This window comes from Hippichthys cyanospilos, chromosome 19 (genome assembly GCF_059441005.1).
Source record: "Hippichthys cyanospilos isolate Australia breed blue-spotted pipefish chromosome 19, RoL_Hcya_1.0, whole genome shotgun sequence".
Taxonomy (NCBI): Eukaryota; Metazoa; Chordata; class Actinopteri; order Syngnathiformes; family Syngnathidae; genus Hippichthys; species Hippichthys cyanospilos.
In genome coordinates, this window is record NC_142387.1 from 9430412 (window position 1) to 9454120 (window position 23709).

Below are 23709 nucleotides of genomic sequence, written 5' to 3' on the forward strand. Positions count from 1 at the left end.
GCACAATCTATCTTCTGAAGCAGAATATTGTAAAATAAAAAAACACCTAGATATAACACAAGAAAATGTAGAATCTTATTTAATATTTTTTAAATGCCATGACAGAAGCAGTTCATTGTTCTTTTTAAATTAAAAGCAAATGAATTGGAACATGAAGTGACTTAGTTGTGTTGTAGTGACTCCTTTGCAAAACACTGTAAGCATTCACTTTGCTCAGTCTTATACAGATGCACATTGTCCATTTTCCAGATGACCAGTCAGGAAATGAAATAAATAAATACATAAATAACCCAAAACTGCTTTACGATGGTTGGGAGTGACTGGTTGAAAAAAAAAAATTATAGAGAACCACTGTGTTAAACTAAACTGAGTCCAGAGAGACGTGCTGCTCTCTAAATTCAGACACGCTCAATCAGCATTACCAAAACGCATCTGATTTATTTTCCCAGTAGCTGCGTTCATTTTTCTAATCATATTCAAATAAGACTTTGCACATATAAAGTGGAGGCAGCCCATCTGCCAGCTTCTCGGCTAAACAAAAATAACCAAAACACATGTAGGCAAGTGTAAAGCATGACTTTGAAGGCTTTGCTAGTCGGATGTCCGTTTTAGTTGAAACGCTGATATCGGTCCCCGCGCGAGTGCCGCTGTTGCTTTCTTCCCTGCAGTTTCTCCAGGCCGTATCGAGTCACTTTCCATCATGTCATCTTAACCAGCAGGACATAGGGGCAATATATGAGAAGCCGCTGTCCTATATTTGGCGTTTCTATTAACAGGAGCTGCTTTCGTAATGACTATTAGCTGTGCGCTAGTAGATTTCCCTTTGGAAAGTGAACCGTGATTATGAGGAAAACACTTTAGCATTTATTTATAATCATTCATTTTATAATTTCCATTTATAAGGGTATATCATCTGTATGTATCCATGTATGTATATACCTCAACACATTTTTCTGTTTCCATGTCCAAAACTGACTGCTTGGGTTTTTGCTGCTTGCTGTGTATAGCACAAAATAACAGCAGATCATCCATAGTTTACACCGTATATGGTATTCTGTATATATACTATAGCAGAGAAATTACTGAGTTAAGTCAGTTTAAATGATAATTCAAATGAAAATGATTTTCATTATTCTGGAGCCATCAGTGGTTTTTGTTGCTGTGTATTTTTATATGCTTATTTTCAACATAATTATAGCCACAGACCTGTGCATAAATCTGTGTTGTTTAAAAGACATTGGCTATCATTAGATTTACTATTAATGCAATGTAGAATTACAATATTTAATGAAAACATAAGCAACAGAAAGAAAATGTTTTTTATCTGTTTTTTATTAGGCTACTTTCTGGTTCATGGAGAAAGATAAAACGATGCATGGTGGCAATCTGATTTGGAGGGATGGAGCGTTTTGATTAAACCATTATTATAAAAACTTAAATTTCATTTCATTTCATAACTTCATGCATCCGGACCTTTATCCTGACTCAAGAAAATGTTTTTTGGCAAGTGAATCCACCCCTCTATAAAGTTTCAAGGAAACATTTTTTTTAAGTGGTGTCTCTGTTTACAGTTTTACCCTCCCATTGACCGCTATGAAATTTAATAAGGAATATAATATAATATAATATAATATAATATAATATAATATAATATAATAAATAATTTTTCACATTTATAGAGCTTTTCTACCTTTGGTATAATATTTAATATGTACGTTATATACTGTAATTAGCTGGGTTTTTTGTTTTTTTTTTAATTCCTGAATTTCCTTGAGGATGGAAAGTGTGCTTTGTAAGCAAGCATACCTTATGTATGGATATTGAATTCAAGTTGAATAACGTCTTGTAATCCGTTACGCCACGTATATGAAAATTTCCCAAAATAGACCTGCTTATTGAGACTGCTCCTTATAATCCTGTGCGACGGTCTGCGAAATCTGCTAAAATAATATATCTTGGTGTGACCAGATGTTCCACTTTGTGTACTGGCATCGGGTGTTACCTGTCTCAGCTGAAGTCCGTACGATTCCCGCAAAGAGAAAAACTCAAATCTAAGAACACATACAAACGGCTAAAGTTAGAGTTTCCTGTCTGGGATTCGACCGGGGTCAAGGTTCAAGCGTCAAATAAGGAGCATATATATGCATGGTTTGTAGTCGTGATGCTGACTAGCATTTGATATATCCAGTTTTGGCCTATTCTCTGCTGCTTTCTTCTTTTCGCTCTCATCCTGTGTTCCTCCCACACAGTTTTCAGACAGGCCCTGTATGACACCTGAAAGCCCCCTCAGCTTTAAATGTACCTGCTTCCCTTGTTCAAAGTTACGCAACAGTTTGGCAAACCTGGAAATAGGACACAACCATTACATGAAATGTGTTCTCTCACTTTTTTTTTTAGAGGCAATTTAAATCCACCCTCACAAACCAACAGGATCTTATGACCATCCGAATGTCTTTTTGTATGTGTGCAATCTGTTGTAAAGCACAAGCATCCACAAATGCAACATTTGCTGCAAAGTGTTTATTATTTGATTATATCATACAGTATATTATGTCCTATCATACCATATCATAGCTGTATAGTTAACTATATGGCTTTTTCAATATGACTAACTGTATAGCGGTAGCTTTAAAGCTAACTACATAGCTATGAAGCTAACTTTATAGCTATAGCTCTAAAATTAAGTATTGAGCTATAGCTCTATAGCTAACTACAGTATAGAGCTAAAGCTTTATAGCTAACTATACAGCTATAGCTTTATAGCTAACTGTCTAGCTATAGCTTTATAGCTAAGTCTAAAGCTAACTATAGAGCTATAGCTAACTACAGTAGGCTAAAGCTAAAGCTCTATAGCTAACTATATAGCTATAGCTTTATAGCTAACTATACTGTTGCGCAGTGGTTCTCAACCTTTTTTCAGTGATGTACCCTACTGTGAAACATGTTTTCAGCCAAGTAAAAAAAAATAATAGTTATCAATAAATATTTGTCCACAAAAAAATCAACATAATGTGCCAGATCTGTTCTCAAAAAAGAAATAATCATAAATATTTTGGCATTACAGTAAAGATCTGTTCACAAAAATAAATCATGATTTTTTAAATTTAATTAATTAATTAATTGATAATCTTTTATTTCTTAATAATTATAAATATTTGTCCACCAAAAATAAATTAACAAAGTGTCAGACTTGTTCTGAAAAACAATAATTATATATTTATTTTTATTTATATTTTCCTGAAATCTTTAATTAACTCAATAATGACCGTATTTTAAAAGGATTTTTGCATGTTTGTTTGTTTGTTTTTTTAAATCTCGAGTACCCCTGGAGTTCCTTCAGGTACCCTCAGGGGGACCCATACCCCCATTTGAGAACCACTCCTATACAGTATAGCTCTATAACTATACTTAACTAGTGAAAGTGCCTAGACACACATCTCATTGCTTGTCATTGTCACGCATGACCCAGCAAAATTTTGGGGCATAAAGACATTTTTGAGAGGTTTATCCTTTTCTTTAGCTTCTTATTATGCGTGTTTGTCCTTTGCAAACATATTTTGTTTACCGCTGTTGATTTGTACTTACCACTGGGGTTTAAAAGTCAATTACGCTTCAACTGTAGGGGAAGCCCAGAAGGGAAAAGAATCCAATCTGCTGCTTTAATTTTGCTATATTTAGATACCGGTTGCATATATGTGTTTATTGTTGTGTATTTGTTTGGCGCATATACTGCATCATGTTTTCATACGTGTACATCTGGTGCAGCTTAGGTTAAACCAATGCGGATGGTCTCGTTGCAAGCAAAGCTTCATTTTTTTTTTTTTGGAGATCACACTCATCGCCTCTGCATGCTTTCCTGACTCAGCTCAGCTTGGTTTAAATGTAGAAATCCTCTGGGAAGACATAATATGCACCCTGTGTCTGTCACCCAACTGTTAGAGAGCTGGATTTTTTTTTTCTTTCTCGACATGAGGTAGAAGCATAGCAGAGGTACTGTAGAGGAGGTAGAGGAGGAAGACTAAACTGTACATTTTTTAAGCAGTGAGCCGAGATGATCGAGCCTAAGACATTCTCTCCTGAAATAACAAGATGTTGCGCCGAATAGGTGGTTTGTTATTTATGTTCGGCGTTTGGTCAAACGGCAAATGATTGTTTGTTGAATATAAATATTCAGCCATGCTATGTTGATATGAACAATACATGTCTTTGCTAGGGCAATGGGTGCATCACAATGTTTCTGAGACGTCAGTGACTTGGATAGTAATAAGTCAATTTGAATATTTTAGAGTGATGCAACAGGAAGTTGGGACAAAGACATCCTGATATTCACAAGGCCTGAATCTTGTTAAAAATGATTTATTCTCTCACGTCCCTCCGAGCAACTCGAAACAAGGAACAACCAGAGCATATATAAGTTTTCAATGTAATTAAGGATAATAGCTCTGAAGTTACTGAACCGTCCGGGCATCCGTGATTGCTCCAGTTCTGTCACCTGTTCCAATCAAGGGGCCACCGTCCCAAAATATTCTAAATTGCATACTCTAAATTGCATGTGAGTGCGAATGATTGCCTTTTACGACGTGGCAACCCTGTGATCACAATTGTAACATCAATAGCGTGTGCTTGTTTTGTACACAACAAAGCAGTGTGACCTTTAAACGCATCCTTGACAAGATTCATTGATCCCAAAATGAGTTCACCCACCGATAATACGTAAAAAATACCACGCAATATAAATGACATCCAATATTGTGACAAAATCTGTCACATGAGGAGAATTAGGACCCAGAAGGAGAAAATAAATGGATAATTAGGCTTAATACACAAAAATTACAGGGAACCACAAAGAGTATCATTAACTACTCAGAAAATTCGACTTAGAAAACTAGACTCAGAAAAAAACAGCTTGACATGACCGCTGGAAGGCTTGAGATGGTACACACACACATATCTAGCCATATATATATATATATATATATATATATATATATATATATATATATATATATATATATATATATATACATATATACATATATATATATATATATATATATATATATATATATATATATATATATACATATATATATATATATATATATATATATATATATATATATATATATATAATACTACATACTACTAAATACTACAAAAGAAATTCAAACTTCAGAATAGTGTGTATTTTTATTCTGTTTTTCTCATCACGCTTTGTAAGCGGGTAAAGTTGCATGGCTGTTTTCCGCAGCAGCACTTGTCAGACGAAAGAATGATGTGTGTGGTTGGATTTCTTATCCAATGATCCGTTTTGAGATGACTCACGGTCAGATCGTCATGCATCATTATGAAGAAAGATCATGAGATTCAATGAATGCCGCTGCGTGAATCTGTCCACACACTGCAGGAAATTCCACTGGAAATTTCAGAGATATCATGGATATTTCAAGTGATATGCTTTTTAATCAATTAGATAAGTGATAAAAGTTGCGTTTTGCTGCTAGGGAAATTTCTCTTCTCTGCATGTGAAATCTTGTGGCGTTTTAGCACTTCTAATATCATATTGTCTTCCAGATGACGCAATAATTATGTCCGTATTGTCGACCGGTTTCTCATTTTAGTATCTTATCAGGTTTTTGATTTTGATCAAAGCTAAAGCTAAGGCCAACCGGGCCTAAGGCCGTCATCTACAGTAAGGAAGCGCATTAAGTGTAAATCTTGAGTGTACTGTTTGTTCCTCTGTAGGCTCCACACAGCTGCCTCTTTGATTCAAGTGGCCTGATTCCATCGTTTTGAATGTTAATGCATGATGGCATCCCCTGATCACATGCAGCTCCCTTTTAAAAAGCCCTATGAACTCAAGCCATAGCTGTGTGTCATCGTCTCATCAATATTGCACCAAGCGTACGCCGGCGAAAACATAGCACAGTTATCGACACGTTTTCGTTATTTATTTTATTTTATTTTCCGAATCATCCGATGTTTTCCCTCGTCGCCACATTTTAAATCCCGTTTATGGGTTCTCGTTGAGCTGCGTTTTGGGGTTTTAAGACCACCCTTTGACTCCGTTGCATACTCGACTTTTGCACTTTTACTGCAAGGGAGTGAACAGAGATTAAAAACTTAAGATGAAAAGTCGACTCGGAAGTCTCTCTGTTCTGTAGATTAACACTTCAATGCATGTGTGTGTGTATGTGTGTGTCAGCAATATCCACACAATGTCAGTGGCCCTACAGCAGTTATTAGTGTTTCGCTGCTTCTTGAATATTTCAAGCCTTGCTATCATGGAGATTGCGAGAGAGAGGCTCAGGCTCAGTGGGGGTAAAAAAAAAAAAAAAAGAGGCAAGGGCAATAAGATCCTGGAACAGATTCAGTCAGGTGACATGCAGAGGAAAAAAAATACATCTGTTGAGAGAATTGGAGAAGGGACCTGTGGTGAGTTAGATAGAGGGAGAGGCATCAAGGCTTAGGAAATGTGTTCCTTTGTTATGCCTTCAAGAGAACTGTATGGGCCGGAGAGAAAAAGGTCAGCCACAAAGGCAATTGAGGTGGCAGCAGATGAAAGTGTATGCACACACTCTCGCTCGATCTGGATTTTTCACACTCTCGCACACTGTCCACGTTTCATGCAAAGTCGCTCTAGATTTTTGCCCTTTTTTATTTGATTTTTGCTCATACTTGAAGAATACTAATATTTGTCTATCAAGCAATGAATTGGATTTTTTAATATTTTCATTTTCATCCCTTTATTAGGAAAACATTTTTTTTCTTCTCGATGTTTGCAAAAGTCCTGCAAAAGTCCTGTTTTCATTCAACGCTATGATGGTACACTTTCATGCAGGTACACATATCGGAAAGTATCTCCAATAAAGAGACAAAAATTTTAGCTCACAAAACAATGATCAAAAATAAATATTGATTGAATTGGTAGTTTAGCTGTTTACTAACTCATTCAATCCCAAAGACGTATTCATATGTTTTTACAGAGTCCAGACATTCAATCCCATATACTTTTTTTCAGTATTTTTTGAAGCATTTTAATTAAAGCAGGGTCTGAAAAGAGTTGGCATTGAACATGCTTATTATTGTACTTCTACATTAAATGGAATACTATACAAAGTTACTTCTGCAAGATATATTATCAAAGTAAGTAAATTAGTAAAGTATATATTATATATACCTATATATAAGTAGAAATAAATAATGAATAATAATAGCCAATCAGTGATCCAATGACTATACAGTCAATTATCTCAATTGGAGATTACTAATAAAATAGTCCACAAAATGCCATTAATTTGCATAAAATGGATACCTATTGACAAGCGTTTGGAAAAAAAAAAACAATTACTGCAGTAACAATCAAACCCCAAAAGTTCCCCCTAAAGCACTGATAAACATTCTTTCCATCGAAAATGAAGCAAGAAAAATGTGACTCCACCCCAAAGTAAAAAGAAAAAAAAACAAGATTAGAAAATATTGGAATGCACTTCTTTATTTTTTTTGATTGACTGTACACGCTGTGAAACCTTCGATTTTAACGAATGGCTGCGCGGAAAATCCCAGGAGTCCGGCAAAGGAATGCTGCAGGCGATTGATTACATGTCATGTTTTCACCTCAGAGATGAATGATACGGCTGTTACTTGGGCTTTTACTTTATATATGATTTGCTGGTATGAAGGCATTCACAAAGGGCTTGGTCTCACTCGCGTTGTTGTTTCATGACAGTTTCACAGCAGAACAATAAAGCAATTCATGACACTATAAAATCGGAAACTGATTCTAAAGAGGGCTGGAACTGTTTTTTGCGCAGATACGTTAAACTATTGTCATAGTTTACCTCTCAAAATTGTAATTATTTAACAAAGCGACAATGTAACATGCCATTCAGTCTGTTAGCTGAGATAGGCTCCGCCTCCCTGTGACCTTGAACGGGCATTGCTGTCTAGAAAATGGATTGATGTTATTAGTTTGACCTTGGTGGGGGTTTGTGTTTTTCGGAATCAAACGGTGACCTTGGACTTTTATGGTCAATTTTTGGAGGCACGTTTCTACATCCCAGGAATGATTTTTGAGATTATACAAATATGATAAAAGAAAAAGGAAGTTCAGAAAAGTTTGATGATCCTAATTAAAATAAGGGGCTTTAATGAGACAGCTAGCGAGCGATAAAGATTGGGATTATCGTTCATTTTCCAGGACAGGAACGGAATATAAATGTCCCTACAAAGGAAATCGAGTGTATACTATCCATTATTTTGCTCTGGATATCTCATCTTGTCACATTTTTCTACAGGACAGATCCTCCTAAAAGTTAAATATATCCATATGTGACCCGAGTGTCTTATTTGTGTGCTATTGGTCAACATTTTGGGTAAATTGCCCTCCAGTAAACATACCAAACAGACTTGATTGAATATTGCATTATTAAACAGATATCAAACTTATGATCTGATTTGCTCCCAAAATAATGTTCGCACACTGGTCTGTTTACAGTAGAAATTGAATTTGAAAGCTTCTGAAAATTTGATGTGCATCTTGCCAGGAGAGAATTTTCATAATACTGAGCATAAGATGGAATGAGCAGTGCTGTTTGACCGACTGTTTGACTATAAATTATTGATATGTTGCTATTTTTGAAATATTGACCATGTTTGCAGAAGCCTTTGAGGCAGAGTGCCGTATTGGGTGTTTTAAAGGAATTCTCATAAATTTGTGAGCAGGCCATGTGAAAGATCAACAAATGCTCTCACCTTATTGGCGCAAGCGTGTTTTGTTTTTGTTTTTTCTTGTTTATTTCAAAAATGATGTGTTTCTTCTGGAGTTATTTATGTAGCTCATGCCGTTATATCTTGAACGAGTCTGTCAGGGGATTTGAACCCTTTCAGTAGGTCTGTAAAGGCTTTCATTTGGACCTTGCTAGTTATGTACCTGCCGGAGGAAAAAAATAACTTTTTACCGACTGATAGAAAGAGGCTAATTTGACCTGCTTTCAAACAGATGTGGTAAAGACTTCTTTTTGGACGCTGCTTTCACATAGGAGGCTCGAAATTGTCTATACTGTAGAAAAGTGTCGGTTGTCCGTCAAATAGGCTGGCGACCACTTCAAAATCACCTCGGAAATGCTCTTGTATGAAAAACCTTTCTTATATTGCTTAAATGGTTAAAATAGCTGGATGGATGGATGGATGGATGGATGGATGGATGGATGGATGGATGGATGGATGGATGGATGGATGGATGGATGGATGGATAGATGGATAGATAGATAGATAGATAGATAGATAGATAGATAGATAGATAGATAGATAGATAGATAGATAGATAGATAGATAGATCTTTTCAGTAGTTAAAAGGAAATCAAATTTCCTATAATGCTGTTTAACTTCTTTTCAGATTAAGAGCAAATGAATTGGAACATGAATTTATTGCTAAATGAGATAGATAGATAAATAGATAGATAGATAGACAGACAGACAGACAGACAGACAGAGAGAGAGAGAGAGAGAGAGAGAGAGAGAGAGAGATAGATAGATAGTGTAAACAAGTAAATAGCTCCCAATAGTTTTCTACTGCACAGTAAGTTAAGCTCTCAAATATTCCAGTAAGAAAAGTATTCAAATTTCTGTGGTCTTTTGTGTAATTTCAAACAAAAACAAAATGCGCAGAGTGTCCCTTGGGTCAGCAAAATCTCTCAAGTTACTTGAAAGGTTAAATAAATAGTGTGCTTAACTTAACACTGCTTCAAACAGAATAATTATCAGCCTTCAGATTTTTATGAAAGACCAATGCTGGTTTTCATGGTATGCTGGCTCCCATCTACCATCAGTTTGCATGTGATTAATTTATTTTTTGTGCAACCACATTATTTTAGCAGTTCCCTTCCGTAATGTCAATGCAAAACCTGCGGAAGCACGGCAGGTCACCATCTCAGTGCCTTTAGCCGCCCTTAACCTAATACGTATTCTTCGCACTCACACTTGAGCCGAGTGTCTGTCATGTTTAATAAAAGCCCCTATGCGACTACAAATAGCACAACAGAAAGGTGCTCTTGGGTCACTCAGCTCTGCTTGCTACGTTCCTGTCAGGCGCTTCTTTTTAGACATCCAATTGAAGTGCTTGAAGCAGCTTGTTTCATCAGGTTTTGAGTTATAATACATGAACTTAAGCGCCGATTCACAAACATCCCTAATCGGGACAAGCAGTCTCCAAAGTGAATGGATGGATGGCAGAATTTCAATTATGTCTTCATGTATTTTCGGAGACAGCATTGACAGGATAACATGGAGACATGAATTATGGTCACACGTCTCATTTAATCAGTTTTTAATTACACACTAAGATGAGCACCTCCTGAGAAATGTGGCTGCTCCTTGCGGAATTGGCGAAAGCAGACTTGTTGATGCAGGCGAAATGAATCCCATCAACTTCAGGGTCAAATGTCAAAGATGATTTGAAAAATGTTCACCGCATTGGAGATTCTGCTCTATAGACTGCCAACAGCATGATGCGGGGTGACTTTGGAAATATATCATGTTGATGAGACAGATAGCTGGACTCAACATCAACTGCATCTTGGCACTTAAATGTCTTGACATCTGAATTTCTTAACTGACCTTTACCTGATATATTTCTCTTGACAGCTTACCTTAACTTATTCAGTAGCAGCTACTTTCAGATGCTCCTTTAGCCTATCATTAAAAAAAAACGTATAAAATATGTCTTTGGGATTGAGTAATGGACAAAACACGTAGAAATACATCTTTATGGACCAATCATGACTCATCTTGCGAATGACCAAACTCAAATATTAGGTGAGCTGTGTTATTACAGACGGTCCCGACGGATGTGTGTTGATGAACAATGAATGAGGATAAATCTTAACAAAACCTTTAAAAAAATGGGCCAGTGAGAACTTGAAGTCAAAAACCACCTCTGGTAGTGACCAAGAGGTGACAGAAGAGTGGGTGAAATCAAACCACAGATCAACGTTCTGACAATAACAGTTTGGTTTGGCTCAAAAAAAATGCCAGACTAACCATGATGGAAGGTAAACCAAAGCAGTGACAAATGGTTCATGATGGACCAAGAAAAATGTGCACAAAGTCCAACTCTGCGATGATAAAGAAACTTTAACGTGGGTATAAGAAATCGATGGACCGACATACTGAGGATTACAATTTGCTGACGAAGGGTGGCCCAGTGTGCTAGCGAATGGTAAATGATGGACCAGCAAAAATCGTTTAAATGTCCACCTCTGGTGGTGATGAAGAGATGCTAGATTGGAAGCAGTGTGTAAAATAAAACGACAAACCAACGTAATGCCAATAAAAGTTTGGTTTGCCTTGAAAAAAAATTGCTTTGAAAAAAATTGGCTGACTAACCATGACCATTGCCCTGACTGACTTTCATCACTCCGTACTCAAGGGTACGGTCCATTCAGATGGCCTACCCAAGGTATTAAATATCTTGGGATAAATATAGATAACAACCTACTGTTTATTAATTGAATTATGTGCCACTGCTTGCAAACATTAAGGATGATTTGCATAGATGGATGAGTTTGGCCCTCACTTTGTTTGGAAGGATTACCTGCATCAAAATGGAAAACCAAAAATTTCACCAAGTGGTCCCATTCTATTCGCCCATAACCAAATATATTTCTTAACCTTTGCTAAAGAAGAAGAAACCCGTATGAGAAAAGTCTTCAGTAGCCTATCTACAGTAATGCATATTTTAAAATATTAGAACCTCACAATTCAATGTGAGCTTGGCATGAACATGAAATATATTTGCAGGTGGATCATAAATATATCCACCCGCTGTAAATGCATTGCTTTATTTCAATATTGTCCTCTTGTATCTTTTTTAATATCTATGCAATTTTGATGCGTCATGTAATATTCAATCATTACAAAAAGCTGAACTCCAAGTGTGTACCGTTTTGACACGCCATCTTGAGCATTACTATAATTGTGCAAAATTTGCAAGGCAGTTTCCTTTTTTTGTTGTGCGTGAGTTATGCATTCACTTCACAGCTGGCTGACACGTCCGCGCGGACTATCAAAAACGCATTCTGAAGTTGCGTATTCGTTCAGCCGAAGGCACGCTCCTGCGGTTCATTGTTTGATTCTATTAGGCAGAGACACAAGGCAGGCTTTCCTGATGCTTCTGTCACGGATTCATTCCTTGCTAGTGTAGATGCCGGAATATATTACAGCCAGTAAAGCGATTAATTTCTGCTGTGTAATACCCAAAATCATATTCCTTGTGTGAGTTTTAATGTGACTGTCTGGGGAAGGAACAGCAATAAAAAAAAATGTTTGTAAATGATTGTGAGAGTGGCTAACACTTCTGTAGTATTTGACCTCATCAGGGCCACCACGAATCGGTTTTCTTTTAGTCCTACCCACCTGTTCCAAATTGAACATGTAGTAATCCTTTCGATCTTCTCTTATTTCTTTCTCCAGGTGCTCTCACTGGGTGCTGATGTTTTGCCGGAGTACAAGCTCCAGGCCCCTCGCATCCATAGTTGGACGGTGTTGCACTACAGTCCCTTCAAGGCTGTGTGGGATTGGCTCATCCTGTTGCTGGTCATCTACACCGCCATCCTGACACCTTATTCGGCGGCTTTTCTCCTAAACGATCAGGTGTGTGATGAAAATGCTAAAAGAAACGTCACAGCTAAGCTATTATATGCAGCTAAGCTAAGTTACTATGTATATGACCACACATGACTGACGGAAGCTTTAAAACAGAGTAAAATAGTACAAGTGCCACACTTTTTTTTAATGTGTTTTTACAAATTTAAATTTAAATTTAATCATAATGGTAGTGGAGTACAATTATAAAACCATAGAAAGGTTTTCATGTTTAATTTAAAACCTCTTACTTGAACCTCTAGGACCTCTCGCTGTACACTGCACACTTGTGTCACTGATGTTGTGTTAGCTAGCTAGCACAAAGCTAATAACAAGTGTTTTGTTACTCCGTTTTCAAACGTGTACTCGCCTCATGCTACTAGATGAAGTGGCAAAAAAGGTTTTTTAAGTTTTATATACTGTTTGGATGGCCGTAATTGACTGATTTCTCATAATTTTAGTATTTAATATAGTAGTCTAATATGCAGCGGCTAATGCTTTAACATAGGAAGGTAAACCTACAGAGGTTTTTGTTTTTGATTGAAAAACCTCCAGAACCTCTCGTCTCTGGCCAAAGGCAACACTCAGGGTTGTTTTTCGTTTTTAGTAAACATTTAAATCCACCCGTGTCACCCATGTTGCGTTAGCTAGCTAGCACTAAACTAATAAACAAGAGTTTCTGATCCAGCATGCAAGTTTTCATACTCCCCTCGAGCCAGCCGGGCAAAGTAACAACAAAGGCCGTGATATTCTGCCTGGATGGCCTTCATTGACTGCCTGGAAGGCCTCTATTGACTGATTACTTCAAATTGCAATACAACTCGGATTTAGCTGGCTAAAACATGCACAAACACTTCCTCCTTGATGACAATATTCCATGACATATTTGAGTCAAATGGGAAAAATCAGATTCGGAGCTTGTTTCCAACTGGCTACTCAATTCGAGTCAGCGCTGATTCATTCCATGCTCTACTTTAAATGAATAGCAAATTTGCAAAATAAAACACAATAAAACTAACACCCTGGTTTCCTTCCATCTTTAGTATTTGGTATTTTTGTCCAGCTAGTGCCCGTTCATCCATCTGAAAGCAATAGACTCATACATCCGTCCTCTAATTTTAGCCTCTCATAATGATCTCCTTTTGTCTTTTTATATCCTCTTTTGATCTCAGGAAGAAGCAGCCATGCAGCGCTGTGGTTACTCCTGCTCTCCTCTCAATGTGGTGGACCTCATAGTGGACATCATGTTTATTATCGACATCCTCATCAACTTCAGGTCAGAATTACATCTGATGTGTGCATGTTCAACTGTCTGTCTGTTTGAAAAAGAGAAAAAGTACAATACAAGGAGTCAATGTGCAGCTTGTATAACTATGAAATTACCATCCATCTTAAAATAACTTAATACACTGCCATGAATTTGTAAACTGCTGACAACAAATGTGATGAAACAAAAGCAAAATTACATTACAAACTGAAAAGCAAGTAATGTTTGGGCTTACCTATTTTTTTTTTTTCCTCAGGACGACATACGTGAACTCCAACGATGAGGTTGTGAGCCATCCGCTGCGAATCGCTGTGCACTACTTTAAAGGCTGGTTCCTCATTGACATGGTGGCCGCCATTCCCTTTGACCTTCTAATTTATCGCAGTGGGGAAGAGGTAAGATGCAGTACAAGTCGAGGTGGAGAGGGGCAGATGGGTGCAAAATTTCTGTCAGCGCAATATAATAAATTGTGACATTTAGTATAATATATATATTTATATATATATAAATATGTATTTGTGGGTGTGGGTTTATGTGTTTATAAATGTGCATATGCGTGTGTCTGCCATTTTAATGTATTAAATAGTCAATACTAAGGTTAGGGCTATGACATCATTTGTGCCGCATGCCACAATGTCTACTAAACGTTTTTGCTCTATTTAGACCCACTAACCCAGCGGTTTTCAAACAGAGAGTTATTAACAGGGTTTCTGTGGGCAAATTTAACTGTTACTTAACTGTTACTGCTTTTTCAATGCAACTCAAAATAAATTAAATGCCCATATGTTAATGTTTGACTCCATTAACATACTGTATGTTGGGCATTGGTTACACAAAAATGTACATTTTTATTTTTGAATTAAGAGAAAATTAATTGGAACATGAAACCACTTGTGTATCAGTCCCAATCAATATAAACATATGGTATATACTATATATTTGTCATTTATAATTGCTAAATTGTAGTATCATGATTTACTTGCACAACACTTGTGTCTTTGTTTTGTCATAAGTGACACAGAGTTCTGACAAGGGGTACTTAATGAAAAACATGTTTCACAGGGGGTGTATCATTGGAAAAAAAAGAGTGAGCCACTGCACTAGCCCTTACAAACACTTTTAAATCATTATTTAGATTTCCAATAATGTAAAATGAAATGTGAAGCTAGGCAAAAAAATGTGGTTCAATGATGTAGGGTGCTCGAGTAAAACGAGGAAGGCCAACCAAGAGTCAGGAAATGAGAAAACCTCTGAGGACATTTCCTAATGAGGACCAAAACCACTGAGGCCAACGATGATTGATTCAGTAGACGGTGCAGTTCAGCCGGGGGGGGGTTCTTCTAAGTGCTCCTTCATCTGTCTAATGACATTTGAATAAGATTCAAGATTACTATTTATCTTATTTATTGCGATATTATATCGGAAAGAGAGTTGAATGTATATGTAGAAACCCGTCAGGCTTCTAATGGTGCCTGGGAGGGTCACTTCATTGATGTTGCCCAGAAAAGCCACTGAGGCAAGAAATTGCAGATTATTCTCAGCAGACAGCTATTACTTACCATTCGGGTGCACCGCAGCGCTAGGCTCTCCGTCAATGCCGCTTTCATTATTAATTGTACGCATTGTATGGACTTGAATGGAAGAAGATCTTATGTCATCAAAGCCTCACTCTGTATGTGTTTGTGTGGGAGCATGAGGCGCACATAACTTCCTTTTCATTTTGCCTCTCGTCAGACCACCACTCTGATTGGCCTGCTGAAAACGGCTCGTCTTCTCCGATTGGTCCGCGTAGCACGAAAATTGGACCGCTACTCAGAATACGGCGCAGCTGTCCTCTTCCTCCTCATGTGCACCTTTGCCCTCATTGCACATTGGCTGGCCTGTATCTGGTAAAATACCCTCATTTCTATCTTGTCGGAAAAATTTGCATATATTGGAAGATTTATTCAAATCAATTCTTACTGATGGCATTGTGTACATTATATATATATATATATATATATATATATATATATATATATAAACTTGATCTTAAGGGGCACTCCTACAAGACGCGGGTACAAATGAGGACTTTTTTTTTTCCTCTTTTTTGGGCAGTTCTCTGAGTCAATCACATGCAAGCAGCTGCAAAAGATTGGGGAAATTAGCGACTTTAGTACTTTATTTAGAACCAGTCATTTTCTGAAACTGGTTTAGTATGTCAAAACTCGTTTAATGTTTCAGCCAAAACTCTTGAAGGAAAAAAAAAAGAAAAAGTTATAAATAATTATGTGTCATCGAATCTCTTGAGTCTTAAAAAACATAAAAGTATGTCTTTGCAATTGAATGGGTTAATCTGTGATTATAATCCCCAGGTATGCCATCGGTAACGTGGAGCGTAACGGCTCGATCGGGTGGCTCCATACGCTCGGAGACCAACTCGGGAAACAATTCAACGACTCCATCCCAGGTACAGAGAATCTACTATTAGTCTGATACAAGACAAATATTGACGTCTTAACGACGCACATGTAACCTTTTTGCTTCACCAGGAACGGGGCCCTCCATTAAAGACAAGTATGTGACAGCTCTATACTTCACCTTCAGCAGTCTGACCAGTGTGGGTTTTGGAAATGTCTCTCCAAATACCAACTCGGAGAAGATTTTCTCCATCTGTGTCATGCTCATTGGATGTAAGTTGCGATCATTGTGTTGTTTACTGTACTCTATGTACGGCTTTTGTATGTATGGCTGTAAATAGCAATTGATAACTTTTTTTTTCATCATTAGATTTTTTTTTCTCCGAGTACTACCACATACTGTGTAGTCAAGTCCTTCTCAAATTACACTGTGTAGTGTAATTGCACATTAATGGCATCGGGTGGTGCTGTAGCGCTCTCATTGTTAAAATCTGTGCAGGGGTTAGAAACTTGAAATTGTGTGCTATAACTTTTTTTGATATTTTCTGCCTCCCTCGTCATTACTGCATTTCACTTAACCTATTCACTGCCACCCCAGTTAAAAAAGAACTTTTGACGTCTATAGCCGTCACTGGCAGTGAATGAGTTAGCATATCTGCCTCAACTAATGTATTATTTCTTCCAATTAGCGCTGATGTACGCTAGCATCTTTGGCAACGTCTCTGCCATCATCCAGCGGTTGTACTCCGGGACGGCCCGCTACCACACCCAGATGCTTCGAGTCCGCGAGTTCATCCGCTTCCACCAGATCCCCAACCCGCTGCGGCAGAGGCTGGAGGAGTATTTCCAACACGCCTGGTCCTACACAAACGGCATCGACATGAATGCTGTGAGTATCCCTGAACCACATGTGCGGAATTACTGCGTGTGCACACCAAGTCTCTGCATCAAATTGAATGAGTGCTCCGCATGAATACACACTTCGAGGCTAGAGTAGCATTTTGAGCCTGCGTTGTACATTAATAGGATGATTGGAAGACTTTGTCTCAGCATGCATGGTCCGACACCATCAGAGAAAATAGGAATGATGTGAGTATTATAAATAGCACACACACACTCTCCTCTCATGTGCAAAGAAAGAGGACCAACACAAGCTCGTGTATCCTTCTGAGACCCGTCGTATTTTTTGTGTCCACTGTTATGGACATTTTGTCTCTGTAAAAGAGCAAAGTAAATTGCATTCCACTGTTTCCCATGTAGCCAATCATCACGCACATATTAAACCCTTGGGGGTCAATGAAACATGCATGACTGGTGATCAAGTAATTCAATTGTGCTGAGCACAAAGGCGGTAGAATGTTGGACGTGGACAGAACGTGGGCTCGTGAATCACACCTGTCAGTCCATCAACGCCGGTGCACTCGTTTCAATGGACTCATACAAAGGGACCCCGGCCTCAACCGTTAGTCACGACTCCATGGGAGCTTGCATCCCAGTCAACCTCGTCCATTGGCTACAACTGGAAAGATTTGCTTTGACGCAGCTGTGACACACACACGCGCGCGAACGCACAAGTGCCATCATTAACATGTCATGCAGTCGCGTTCCGCTGACACGGGGGTATTCACCTTGAGTCACTGGATGTCGTCTTTATAAGCGTCACAGAGTGTCAAACATATCAAAGTATCCAACTAAATTGGGGACTATTTTTTCAGGTATTTTTTTAAGACTTGTTTTCATGTTTTTTGTTGTTTTTTGAATTGTTCGGACACATCCTAGGTATCTTAGGTATCCCATCCTAGGTACTTATATATATATATATATATATATATATATATATATATATATATATATATATATATATATATATATATTTTTTTTTTTTTTTTTTTTTTTATATTTTTGGGGCTAAAGCAGTGCTTCTCAAATAGTTGCAGGCACTTTGATGCACTTGGTTGTTTTTTTCAGTTTTAGACTAAGCTGTAACCCGTATAAACGCTGTAAAAAAGAATTAACTGTCGTTGAAAGTTGAGTTACTGTATATTGCTTTTTTGTCTATTCATGTTAAAAATGATACAAGGTATACTTATGCAATTTTTATCGGGTTGGGGGGGGCTTGGCAAAATATAATTGGAAGCATCAGGCTAAAGGATGGTCTAAAAATGGCTGGTACTGAGCAAATCAAATACTAGATCAGTTAAGTAATCAAGTTCTGAAGTAATAAATGACTTTAGGTAATTAGTTACTAAAGTATTCAATAATAATTAGTTTAGTTAATTAAGTTTTAGAGCTGTTGATTAAAGTACTGAAGTAATCTGACTTAAGGTAATTAAAATACTGAAGAGAGATTGATTTCTTTCGTACTTGAGTATCCAAAGTAGGGCTAAGCAATTTGCTTAAGTTGGGAAAATATTGAAAGAAGATGCTAGGGAGCTGAAATTTCACCCAGATGATGACAAAATATCATAATTCACCATGGCACAACCTCTTAGTTATTCTAATACCAGGAATGGGCAATCCCATGGCTAAAACACAGCAAGAATGATGTGGAAGAAAATGATCCAAAAATGGTCAAAATACTGCACATGGTAGATAAAATGATCCCGTGGAAAACATTCAGACATAAAAAAAATGTAAAAATATGTACTTGGTATTGAACGAGTTAATAATCAGCCCTCAATAGAGCTCATCAAACTCAATGAAGCAGACTCACAAAGAAATAACTATCATGTCTGGGATGTAGCTCTAATCTAACACAATACGGTATTTAATCCCCCACATTTGTATTTGTATAAAAAGTGAACCATTGAAGTGGAGGCTAAATGGTTTGATGAGACTCCAGTGCGTCATTATCTCTCTTTATTCAGGGCTCTGAAATGACTCGTTTGGCAAGCGTTGTAGATAAGGGAATGTTTATTGTGATTCTTGTTTTGGGTTTTTTTTTTTCTGCGAGGCGAAGACTCTTTTTGTTTTTCACTATGGCTGATTCAGTCCTTTGTGACCTTTTCTTCAGGTGAGGAGTGTGGTGTTTTAAAGCCCTACCACCAATATTTAAAGGGATATTAACACAGCAATTAAGTTAGCATTAAAAGTTAACATTTTTTTTTATTTAACGAAGTCATTTTTCGAGTTAATTAATTGCTTCAAGAACTCTTTTTTTTTCTTGTTGGTGATCGAAAATGATGTCATGTGCTCAAGGTAACAACCAATCATGGTTTGCATCTTTCCTGGGTTTGATCATGTGACATTGACAAGCTGTGCCATGATTGGTTGCGACCTGAGCCCTGAGCAACTGGAATGTCATTTTCAGTCGAATACAAGTGGCAAAATGGCCGCACCCTGAGAAGTTCCCCTATAAAATTTGGGCAAAGCACTATTTTAACCCTTGTGGGATTATGTAACAAATGATGGAAATTTTTTTAATATCTTAAAATAATCTTAAAATAATTAAAAAAAAAAACATGAAGGATGTGAATTTTCCAGCAGATGATTAAAACATGTAAACTTTGAAAATGCAAAGATTCTGACATTTGTATGTGATTGCAGCTGGACGCTGCGAGATTTTGTGTACAAAAATACTAATTGTCCAAATTTTGGACCATTTCAAACCATTATAATCACAACTTTTGAGATGCATTTCAATAGGATTTATTACATTGATTTTCCTGCGATTTTTGTAACATTCCATTGAGCAGCGGTCAAACTGTTAGCAAACAGAAAATTCTTTGTTGTTTTATATATAACAGTAATCCCAACTAGACCTTAATCTCCGCTATTTATTTGCTGTTTTTTTTTTTTTTTTAATAATTATTACCTACCTGTCGTGAAAATGCAGAAATAACAGACTCTAAAAGACTTATAAAACATTACTTTCACTCTTTTAACCTTTGCTGTGCTCAGAAGAAAAGTTCGTAAATAAAAACACCGTTATGCATCCTGACGGCGAATATTTATGCAGTGTGAATAAAAAGCATATCCTTGAAAGTTTACGGTTCAGCAAATGCTTAACGCACCGTTAAATAACGAAAAGTCTTTAGGAAGTATACGAAGGTATTTTGTAAGGGCAAACTGGGATCTTTCACGACAACAGATTGTATAAAGGAGAAAAAGCGAGTGCATGGGAGATATCTTGTCAGTAAACTACAGAAACATTGTAATGAATGACGGGTACAAGTGAGGCATGTAGCGCGAGTGCTTAATGCACACTTAAGCTCGCTGCATGCAGTCAGAGTTATGAAAGGGCCAAAGTTGCCACGTAAAAGGACTGGGGCTCCCCATGCTTCCAGCGATCTCATTAAAATTGCACCTATTCTTCACAATAATAACACTCTACGGGCCTGCTCACTTTGTTCCTGCTGAAACATTCACAACAAACTTCCACACTTTAATTTTGCAGTGAAACTCCAGAAAACAATAGACACGCACTGTTAAAAGTCACAAAGTGCTGATGCGTGTCCTTTTTGGTAAAAGTGGACTGAGACTGAATCAGTAGACAGACAGACCAACAAAGCAATTTACAGATTTACTGAAAAGTTAAAGACAACTGAGTTGTACCAAAAAAGGGAAGTCAGGCCCATTTATATGAATTAAGCAGCAAAGCCCAACCATGTTTTTATCCATCTCAGTGGGCGGCCATTTTGCCATTTGCTTGAAATGACATGACATTTGCTCAGCTAACCAATCATGGCTCGCTTGTTTGGACATGCTGAGCCATGATTGGTCGCTACCACCTGAGCAAATGTAATGTCATTTTCAGCTAGAATCAAGTGGCAAACTGACAACATTCCTGCAATGGATGACAACAGATGGATTAATGGGTTAATATGCGGACTGCGGCAGAATGTAATCCAGATTTTGAGAATCACTAATGTCAATATCATCAATCTGCTCGTCAACGCTAACGGCATGCATCCAAACTGACGTAACCCTCCTCTATCGATTCAACTGCTGTATTTCTAACACGTTAACCTTCCTCCTTTCCCATTGTCTCCTCCTCACACTCCTTCCCATTTCTTTACCCGCTTCCCATTTATTGAAATTTCCTCTTTCTAATCTTTCCTCCTCCATTTATCTTGGCCTCTTTGGATCTTGTCCTCTACGTCCATCCCCTCCATTCCCCACCAACCTGTCCCCAGGTGTTAAAAGGTTTCCCCGAGTGTCTCCAGGCGGACATCTGTCTCCATCTCAACCGGACTTTGTTGCAGAACTGTAAGGCTTTTAAAGGCTCCACCAAGGGCTGCCTCAGGGCCTTGGCCATGAAGTTTAAGACCACCCACGCGCCCCCGGGTGACACGCTGGTCCACGCCGGGGACGTCCTCACTGCAATCTACTTTATATCCCGAGGATCCATAGAGATACTTAGAGGGGACGTTGTAGTTGCCATTTTAGGTAAGTTGTCACTCGGCATTTAATATTTTCTTTTCTCTTTGTGGTTTCTTAATGTATTTATTGATGTTAAGTTCATGTATGAGTATAATACGTTAGTTGATGGCGCCCTCTGCTGGTTATCTGATAAAGGTTACATATTCAGATTAAAGTACAAAGTAAAGGACATTTTAGCTGTGATTGGGTGGGAAGTACTGTATACTCATAACTGGTTGCCAGCTTATCGCAGAGCATAAATGTATGACCATAAAATGTTAAAATTTCACTTCGGGTGAAGTGAAAATTACTTAAATAGGAAGTTCACTTGTCTTTTTCATAGCTTTGACAGTGAATACATTTCGGTAAAATGACCATAGGTTGTGTAAAGTTACTTTAATAATTCACTGACGTTGGTCTGGAAGCTCATAAGTCACATTTTAGTGTCTGGGGTTTTTATTTATTTGTTTTTGTACAATTGACTTGTCTGTGTTATTTTTAAATCATGGACCACCATAAAGTGTTGAAACTGACTAGCTATATATCACAATGCAATGCTATTGGGTAAACAAACTGAAATTTTGAAAAAAAGGTTCCATAAAATCACATTATATTAAATAAAATAAAAAATCTAAACGTTAATAATATATATTTAATGTATATAATATGTATAATTTAAATTTTAAATAATAAAGTTTTAATTATTAATAATTCAATAATTCTATATTCATGATCAAAATTGTGCTTGAAATATATTTTTCAACGAGAGCTTATTGACCATTACTCAAAATGTGTTCATAATTGAATGGAAGAGCAAAGTGAACTTGATTATGTGTTGTTGTTGTTTGTTTTTTTTTTATCTTTTATTTTTTTAGAATGGAGCAAATATACACGTCTTTTTGCTTTTCGTTATATGCTCAATGTTTTTTTTTTTTTTAAACATAGTTAGATAACTATATACACTATATATATATATATATATATATATATATATATATATATATATATATATATATATATATATATATATATATATATATTGTGTTGTGTAAAACTTACAATTCACCCAATGTTTGATCCTCTGCTTGTCCTTATCAGGAAAGAACGACATCTTCGGTGAACCTATCAACTTGTATGCTCGACCGGGTAAATCCAACGCAGACGTGAGGGCCCTAACCTACTGCGACCTTCACAAAATCTTCAGGGAAGATGTTCTGGAGGTGTTAGATATGTATCCTGAATTTGCAGAACACTTCTGGAACAACCTGGAAATTACATTCAATCTTCGTGATGTAAGTTACATAATATAAAAATATGTCATTCATAATAATCATGTTATGCTGTTTTATGTTCCAGACCAACATGATCCCAGGCTCACCTAGCAGCGATGAGTCGAAAGGTGGAGGGTTCAACAAATTACGAAGAAGAAAATTGTCATTCAGGCGACGCACAGAGAAAGGTAACACACCCGCTCTTATTGTTGTGGTAAATGATAAAAAGACACTAACATAAAATCGTCATTTTTTTCCACTTCTTTTCACAGATGACGCAGATGTCGGCGAAATTAAAAAGTCCCACAAGTCGGTAAATAGAAGAAGAGAGAGAGAAGCAGCCCACAACCAAAAACGTCAAGAGGCGGCAAAGAGGCAGTGTCGTAGCTCAGTGTCTTCTCATTCCAGCGGGGATGAGGTACAAACTATTAGTTTTTGTTCATCTGTCAATGGACTTTTTGTACTTCAATCCAAAAGACATATTTTTATGTCTAAACATTCAATCCCAGATGCTTAACCCTTGTCCGGTATTTTGTCCAATCCACTGATGTTTCCATCAAAGGCATTTCACATCAAAAGAAAGCACTGAAAGAAGACACTAGGGAGCTGAAATTTCACCCAGATAGTGACAACATGTCAATGTTCAACATGGCACGACAATTTAGTCATCACGCTACGAGGAGTGCCAAAATACTAAGAGAATGATGTGGAAGAAAATTACCAAAAAAATACTGTCAAAATACAGCACAATAATTAGTTACTTTAGTCC

The 23709-nt window shown here is 37.2% G+C and overlaps 1 protein-coding gene across 1 annotated transcript in view; it reads left to right on the top strand.

The window, feature by feature from the left end:
- LOC148407830 (voltage-gated inwardly rectifying potassium channel KCNH2-like) overlaps positions 1-23709 on the top strand; it is a 53961-nt gene that overhangs the window by 20067 nt on the left and 10185 nt on the right. The window contains exons 3-13 of the mRNA XM_088402469.1: positions 12472-12651; positions 13815-13918; positions 14166-14304; positions 15644-15798; positions 16264-16358; positions 16441-16581; positions 16998-17197; positions 21444-21696; positions 22768-22961; positions 23026-23128; positions 23213-23358. Coding sequence (XP_088258595.1) covers positions 12472-12651; positions 13815-13918; positions 14166-14304; positions 15644-15798; positions 16264-16358; positions 16441-16581; positions 16998-17197; positions 21444-21696; positions 22768-22961; positions 23026-23128; positions 23213-23358 — 1710 coding nt within the window. The remainder of the gene's footprint in view (positions 1-12471; positions 12652-13814; positions 13919-14165; positions 14305-15643; positions 15799-16263; positions 16359-16440; positions 16582-16997; positions 17198-21443; positions 21697-22767; positions 22962-23025; positions 23129-23212; positions 23359-23709) is intronic.